At 39.2% G+C, this 8,445-nt stretch overlaps 2 protein-coding genes across 2 annotated transcripts; both read left to right on the top strand.

Annotated features, from left to right (window-relative positions):
- Positions 1–54: 54 nt before the first annotated feature.
- LOC127170932 (sacsin-like) lies at positions 55–1,756 on the top strand. Its single transcript, XM_051119279.1, has one exon. It carries the CDS (start codon positions 163–165, stop codon positions 1,639–1,641), a length of 1,479 nt encoding a protein of 492 aa, XP_050975236.1. The 5' UTR covers positions 55–162; the 3' UTR covers positions 1,642–1,756.
- Positions 1,757–2,973: 1,217 nt separating this feature from the next.
- On the top strand, positions 2,974–8,430 carry si:dkeyp-118h9.7 (sacsin). Its single transcript, XM_051119266.1, is given in 5 exon segments — positions 2,974–5,177; positions 5,179–5,252; positions 5,254–7,554; positions 7,556–7,845; positions 7,848–8,430. Coding segments are annotated over 5 exon segments (4,992 nt in total). The 5' UTR covers positions 2,974–3,104; the 3' UTR covers positions 8,102–8,430.
- Positions 8,431–8,445: the final 15 nt, after the last annotated feature.

Below are 8,445 nucleotides of genomic sequence, written 5' to 3'. Positions count from 1 at the left end.
ATTTGACTGACAACTCAGAAACTCACCTACTATTTCTGAAGAGAGTTAAATTTTTGTCCCTTCAAATTGTCCCTGAAAATGCATCGACTCCTCCACAGGATGATCAGATTCAGACTCCTCTCAAAATATCCAGAGAAGTCATGACTTCATTTGCTGTCTCAAATGACAAACCTCTCCAAGAGATCAAGGGCACTTTCAGAAATGACTGATATTGCATATAACAACATTGTTGATGTCAACAGAGCACACATTGTTAAAATAGTTCAAGAGCACTCAGAGAGATCCATCACACAATACTGGCTTTTGTACTCGTGTTTTGGAACACAAGATTCTTTGCAAATGTTTCAGAAAAGAACTGATCAAGAACATGTGTTTTCATATCCAATTGGAGGTGTAGCTGTACCTTTGCATAAAGAGGCAAAACCTAATGCATGGTCCCCTGATGAAAGCCTTATTGGCCAGGCTTTTTGTTTTCTTCCTCTCTCAATTGAGACAGGTCTTCCAGTTCATGTCAATGGGACTTTTGCAGTCACATCAAATAGAAAAGGCCTATGGGAAAAAGGAGTAAAGTCTGATTGGAACAAAGCTTTACTTAAAGATGCTGTAACCTCTGCTTACATCACAACACTGCTTGAGCTGAAGAAAATGGCCCAAAATGGACATATAGAGAACTATTCCTTCTATGCATTCTGGCCTAACAGGGATAAAGCAAGCAAAGCATTTTTACCCCTGGTTGAGTCTTTCTACTCAGCAGTTGCACAGAATAGCAATGGTGAATCTCTGGATCTTTTCAGCAATGGAAATAATTGGTGTTCTATGGACAAGGTGAGATTTCTGAATCCAAAAATTGAGAAGAACCAATCAGTTGGACAAATTGCCATGAAGGTGTTCTTGAGCTTGGGAGCTTCATATTCCTGTGTTGTTTCTCTCCCAACATGGGTAAGAGACTGTTTTAATTTTTGTGGCTTCAAGGAAATGATCAAACAGAAAACAATCGACTGGCCTGAGTTTTACAGCATTGTGTTTAAGAACTTGAGTGCTGTGGACACACATAACAGAAATTTGCTTGTTCTGAATGCCATTGACTTAAATGATCCTGCTGTTGATGACCTGCTGAAAAGTTTCCCTTGCATTCCAACACAGAAATGTCAGAAGCTTCAATTTATCAAGCGACTTGTGAATCCTTCTGGCAAAGTGGCTTGTTTGTATGAACTTGAGGAAGGGCGCTTTCTTGAAGGAACTGCAAATGATTTCCTCTCACCAAAAAGGATTCAACGACTTTCCGATTTGGGAATGCTGAGTGACCGCCTCCCTTTAGAGGACATCATAGAAAGAGCAGGGAAGATATCCAGTGTTTGGCAAAAGAATAAATCTAAATGTTGTAAATGTCTTCAGTGTCTGATGGAGTCAATGAAAGACTCCTCAGAAGATGTGAATTCTCTGCACTGGCTCACACTGTCTCAAATACCATTCCTTCCTGCCTTAGCTCCTTCAGTTCAGCAAAACAAGAACACCACTATTCTTAAAAAACCCTCTGAAGTGTACAGTGACCATTGTCACAATTTAGTAAGCATGACAGAATTCACAGTTGGTCTTTCAAACCTTCAAATACACAGTTATGATTCAGTTTTCCAAAATTGAGAGTACAGACAAATCCACCAGTTGAGACAGTGCTTCAGCAGCTGTTAAAAGCACACCAACACTGCAGTGCATTTGAAAAGACTGCTGTCTTCAACATTGCTCAGTCTTGCTATGAATATCTCAACAAATACTTGTTGGAACAGAAAGATCCCAATCCCATTATTGGCCATGCAAAATCTTTTCCATTCATTTTCATTGAGGATCACTTTGTTAATGTGAAGGCAGTGGCCAGAAGTGAAGAATTTGAACAGAAACCATATCTTTATGTGCTTCCAGTCATTATCTCCAAATTTGAGAGGCTCTGGGACTACCTTGACATCAAAAAACAATTCACAAAAGAACAATTTGTTGCTGCACTTGATGAAATGAAGGCTTTATATGGATCTCACCCTCTTTCCATGTCAGACCTCCATAAGTGTGTTGCAATACTTGTGAATGGGCTGTACAAAATCAAAGATAAAAAAGCCTACAAACTGTCTTATACCAGATGAGAGAAGTGTGCTGACATCACCTAAAGAGCTGAGATTTAATGACAGCCCATGGATGCCTGTCTCAGCTGGTGTCAAGCTCTCCCATGAGTTGATACCTCGGCCTGTGGCCTGTCATTTTGGTGTAATGACAACAAGACATCATACTCTGAAAGAACATTTTGTAAGTGGGTTTTCCCTTCAAGCCAAAGAGTTTGGACAAACCGAGAAACTAACTGTCAGAATAAAAAACATAATTGATGCATATCCATCTAAAAAGGATATTCTGAAAGAGCTCATTCAAAATGCTGATGATGCAGAGGCAACAGAAATTCACTTTGTTTGGGACAAAAGAAAACATAAGACAAAAAAAATATTTGGAAAGAAATGGGAACTAGTTCAAGGTCCGGCACTTTGTGTGTACAACAACAGAACATTTTCTGATACTGATCTGAAAGGTATTCAGCAGTTGGGAGAAGGAGGAAAACATGGCACTTTAGGGAGAACTGGGAAATATGGACTTGGCTTCAATTCAGTGTATCATCTGACAGATTGTCCATCTATCCTGACTGGGGACAAATGGCTCTGCATTTCTGATCCAAATCTAAAATATCATGGAAGGTGTAACAAAACAGTCCCCAGGCTGCATGTTTTCAATGGAAGATGAATTTAAAAAGTCCTTTGAGGATGTTTATGATACCTTTCTTCCAAAAATGTTTGATCTCAATTCTGGAACCATGTTCCGACTCCCTCTTAGGACAGAGAAAATGGCAGAAAAATCTGAAATATCTAAACAAACAGTCACAGATCGTGACATGAAGGACCTTTACTCTGCCTTGACAGAAGATCCTGAAGGCCTAATTCTCTTCTTGAAACACATCACAAAAATACAGTTTTTGGAGATCAGTGAAGATGGAAAACATACAAAATGTTCTTTCCTTATTGAGAAGAAATACACAGAGAAGAGCATGGTAAACAAAGAAAACTTTCTCAAACATGTTCGAAGACTCCCTCATGTCAAGAACAGCAGAACCCTGCAAAACCATTTATGGCATGCAAATCTCATCTGGACAGAAACAAAGTAAGTGGGTCATTGCAGAGTGCTTTGGCTTTTCAAAACCAAACTTTGAGCAAAAAGATCATTTCAAAGTTCCTCAAGCTGCTCTGGCTGCATGTTGGAGCAGCTCATTTAACCACACATTTACTGGCAGGACATTTTGTTCTTTGCCCTTACCTGGACAAACTGGTTTACCAGTCCATGTGAATGCAAATTTTGAAGTGGATTCCTCTAGAAGGGACTTGTGGAAAGAGGATGGTGAAAGTCTGAAGACTGAATGGAACCAGTCACTGAAAGTAAACATCATTTCACCACTCTATGCTGACCTCCTGTTACATCTTTGTTCAGTCATGAAGAAAGATACACCTACAGCTCTTGTATTCCTCAAGTCAGAGCTAGAGAAATCTTGCCTTAATTACTTTCCATGCATTTCACAGAAAGTAGACAAAGTCTGGCATGAGATGATTCATGAGGTCTATAGATCAATCAACCAACGTGACCTTCCTGTCATACCCACAGTACACGCTGTTCCTGTTGAGTCATCACATATTTTACAAGATACAAAAATACAAAAATACACAGTTACCTGGTGCAGTGCATCTAAACCACATTCAGAAAATTGCCCATATTTTACATCTGAGGGCCATGATGGAATTTTCGAAATTTTAGATGACACCGGGATGAAATTAGTGCCATACTCTTGGAAAATGCATGAAATAAAAGAGAATTTTAAAGCAGCTGGTGTGAATGTGACAGAAATCAGTCCTTCAACAGTGATGAACTTCTTGAAGGAAAGATCATTGAATGATCCTTCCCAGACCACTGGTAGTTTGCCTTTGCCTATCAACCAGACCTTGATCAAAAACAAAATAAGATGCTCGAAACTTTTGAACTTCTGCTTGACAAATGTCAATGAGAAAAATATCCATGTCCTTAGTGGTTTGCCTCTTCTCCTCACAGAAGATCAGATATTAAGAGTCTTTGACTCTAAATCCCCAAAGCTGATATCAAGATTTAGCAGTCTTTTCAAAGGACATCAGGAGATGTTTGCTGATATTGCTGTCAACAAAAATCATGTCCAAATTCTGTGTGAGGGAAAGTTCATTAAACGCTTAACAATTGACATAGCAGCAACGTATCTGAAACCAGAAATTGCACAACTACTTAGGCACTCATTACCTGATCAGAGGTGTCAGCTCTACAAAGCAGAGAAGGAGACAATCCAATGGCTGAAAACATTATGGACCTTCTTTGATGATCAAGAGAAAAGCTGCAAAAATGAACAGCTGAATGTCTTCAGTGAGATACAAAAGCACTTTGATGACAGTCCTATCTTACCAGTCATCTGCCCCCATCAAAATAACACATGTTTCTTGCAAACAGTGAAGAACATATCAAAAGTGATTCAGTATGAAAGTGAAAAAATAGCATCCATTCTCATAAAACTGGGGTTCATGAAAGTAGACCTTGTCTTTTTCACTGATCTCAGTCTTGAATTCCGTCACAAGTATATGTATTCAGGACTCCTGCAAACAGGAGACAGTAGTGCTGTTTTAGGGCAGGTTTATCAGGTACCTCATTCACAGTTTGAGGAGCTGTCTAAAGATGAATGTATAGATCTTCAGGGCTTCTTACAGCGTGGGATCAGAGATTCCAGTAACAAGAGCCAGTATGTGTCGATATTCAAGTCCTTGCCCCTGTTTGAGTTAATATCTGGAAAACGGGAAAGGATTGATTTACACAGCAGGGTATTCATTCTGAATTCTAAGCATCAGAATGACTTTCTGAATTTGTACCATGTCAATGGATGTGACAGTATCTTCCTCAAGTACACATGGGTAAACTTAGAATTGGCAGAATGTCTACAAATTCAGATTCTGAATGATTTGGAGTTCTGTGTACAGTTTATTCTTCCTTCTGTGCACATGATGAAAGAGGCCAAACTTCTTGATTTCATGCAGTTGTTACTGAAACTTGGACCAGTGGATCAAAGGATTGTCTCTGCATTGAGTAGAGGTCAGATTTATTCGAGACATCCATGGCTCTCTTCAGGTGGCTTCATACTTCTATGATGACAGTGTATCCTTTACAGGTAATGCTTCCAAAAGACAGATTTGTGCCTGAAACATTTTGGGAGAATTTCAAAGATAAACGTACAGAAGCATATTTGCTCTTAAAGGACCTTGGATTGAAACATAAAGTGTCTGATGAGGAAATCATTCAGTTTGCAAAACAAATTGAATCTGAAACTAGAGGCAGCACTCCTTTAGATGTTCTTAAAAAAAGATCACAACTCCTGTTTAGGACTGTTTTATCAAAGAGTAATGACAAAAACTCTAAATTACTGAACAGAGTTGCTAACATCAAATTCATTTTCCCAGTGCAAATTCACCAAACACTTTGTGATTATCACAAAGCCTTTGCGCAAAAGAGGAAGGCTGTTGCAATCAGTGGATCGTTGATTGACAGAGACAACAATTACCATTTTCTCATATGGACATCTATGCCAATCCTACCTTCAGAACACTGCTCTCCATATCACATAAAGAAAATGAAGGATACTGGAGCCTTGGAGACTCCACCCCCTGCAAAAATAGCTGCTAATCTGGAAAACATCTGTAGGTCACCATGCCACACAGACAGATTGTTGGAGACAAGAAATATCATATTTAGCAAATCGTACGCCTACCTACAGTCAGTAGATTTTGATGTCTCTCTGTTCTCACACCTCCCCATTATTTTGGTGGAAAACGGGACAACACTTGTCAAGGCCACACAGACAGCACTTGTGCTACATCATGCTCTTGAGTTTAGGCCTTACTTGTACAACATTCCCTCAAAGTATATGAAATTTGAAGACTTCTTCAAGAAGATTGGTATCAAAGAGAGACCTACCATCAATCAATATAGCAATGTTCTTCAAGAAATTTATTCTGATAGCTCTGACAAAGACAGTCTTCAGGCAAATCAGCAGAAAACTGTGAAACGTGTTGTACAACAGCTGTTTTGCTTGTTGAAAAGGGAACAGAACAAAACTCCCTTTTTCCTAAACAACCAACTTTATCTTCCATCAACAGATGGAAAACTATACAAATCCAGCACGTTGTTTTTCAATGACACTGTCTTCCAGGCTGCAAGACTTGAGGGTCCTTTGGAAACCAAGCTGAAACTGCTAGAAAAATTAAACTGCTGTCATCTTGGAAATGATCACTATGAACATCAAACATTGTTGCAGCTCCTTCCCGAGCATGTTCGCCCCAAATTTCTCTTGGATGTAATTTCTGAAAACCTGGACGGAACAAGTGTCCAATATTGTGATTATGAAGGAGAGTGTGAATTTAGTGGCTGGTTTGAAAAACACTTGTCTTCTGCTGCATTTCTTCATGGACTAATCTGTCTCATCAGAGAAGAGAGCAAAGGCAGTGTTTCACATTCTGAAGCTGCAGAAAAGTGTGAAGAAATTTTTTCAAAGATTCAAATTATCTGTTGCAAAACTCTTCAAACTGAGCTTCTGTTAAATCATGAGCCACTTGAGGGTAGTAAGGCTGAAACAGATGTTTATGTGAAAAAACAGCAAAATGGATGCAGTTTCTACTTGAAACACAATGATGACATGGCCCCCAAAGTAGTAAATGAAGTTAATATGTGTCTTACTAAAGAAATCAATGCTCTTCTAAAGAACTGTTTGACCACCTCAAGTCTTCTAGTTCTAGTGCAACTTCTGAACTGTGACAACATGGAGGATGTTGAGAAAGCCTTAGCAAAATATGGCATTCATAACAGTGGCCACAAGAAGGAAGGACACGGTTCCTTACCAAAACCTGGATGCTGTATACCTGAAGAATGGCATGACTGCCTTGACATGAATTTCCTCAACAATTTTGAAAGTGGAGAGTATGTTGGCTTCAGCAAGGATGAATCCGGTGAATATTTCTACGCCATTGTTATCGAGCGAGTGGATGATTCACTGGGACAAACAAGACAGTTTCCTGCCAGATATAAAATTCAAGTTGGCAGCGATGACTTCATTGAAGTAAGCTCTCTTGACCTTTACCAATTTAAAAGGGAAAAGAAGGCAACTGTGTCAAAAGAGTCCACTTGCACAGATATAGAACGTGTTTTGACATCTGGGCCTCCACCCAAAACAGTCTTTCCTGAGACTTTGGAAGAGATCAAAAGAGAAATTGACCAAAACTTAAATGAAATCTGGAAGATGTCAAGTGAGGACAAACAAAAAGCCCTTAAACGTCTCTACCTCCGCTGGCATCCAGACAAGAACCCAGGCAACGAAACACTTGCTACAGAGGGGTTCAAATACCTGCAAAAGAGAATTGAGGAACTACAACAAGGGACTACAACTACAACTACAACTGCACAAGCACATCCTCAAACTGGACAGAGACTTTCGAGATTTCTATGACATGTGGAACACAGAGGCACGAAGTCACAGGAGGGGACGTGAGAGGTTCTATCAGAACTATTCTAGAAGGCACTATAACTTTTGGTCATACCACAGAGAAACTCCAAGGCCAAACAGAGAGGAGGCAAAACGCTGGTATGAACAGGCTCAATGTGACATCAAATCAGCTCACAATGACACTGGAGGAGAAAGCTCAGAGTGGTGTCTGTTTAAAGTGCATCAGGCTGTGGAAAAAGCCCTGATTGCAGCAATATACAGGGAAGTGGACACCATCCCAACAACTGCTCAATAACTAGCCTTGCTCTACAGGCGTCCCATTTCAGCTCACAGTTGGCTTCTTTACCGAACACTGTGAGGCAACTGACTGAACTTGGTGTTGATGGCAAAAAAACTCAATATCCAAACTATCACCAATTTCCTCACATTCCAAACAAGCGATTTGGTGTTGAGAATGCCAGAAGGGCATTGGATATTGCAACAAATCTTTTAGAAAAAATAGAAGAATACATCTCTTGAAATACCTTGAAACTACTGACTAATGTTCTGTAGAGACGATCATTAGAATCTTTTTTTTTTTTTTTATTTATTTGTTTTACTTTTGGTATCTGTTTAGTACTGCTAACATGCAAACTGGAAATTCTTAAATCTTTTTAATCATGTTTTATTAATTGTCTAGTTATCTTTTTGCTTACTATTAAATGCAACATTTATATTATTCCATACTGGACATTCTTGTAGCAAACAGTAGAGTGTGATATTAGCAATCCCAAGGTCATGGGTTCAATTCCCAGGGACTGAATGAAATAAAATGTTCATCTAAATGCAATGTAAGTTTTGTCTGCAAAATGTGCATTAAAAAT

Source organism: Labeo rohita, chromosome 9 (assembly GCF_022985175.1).
Source record: "Labeo rohita strain BAU-BD-2019 chromosome 9, IGBB_LRoh.1.0, whole genome shotgun sequence".
NCBI lineage: Eukaryota > Metazoa > Chordata > Actinopteri > Cypriniformes > Cyprinidae > Labeo > Labeo rohita.
This window is presented reverse-complemented; position numbering and strand designations above follow the sequence as displayed.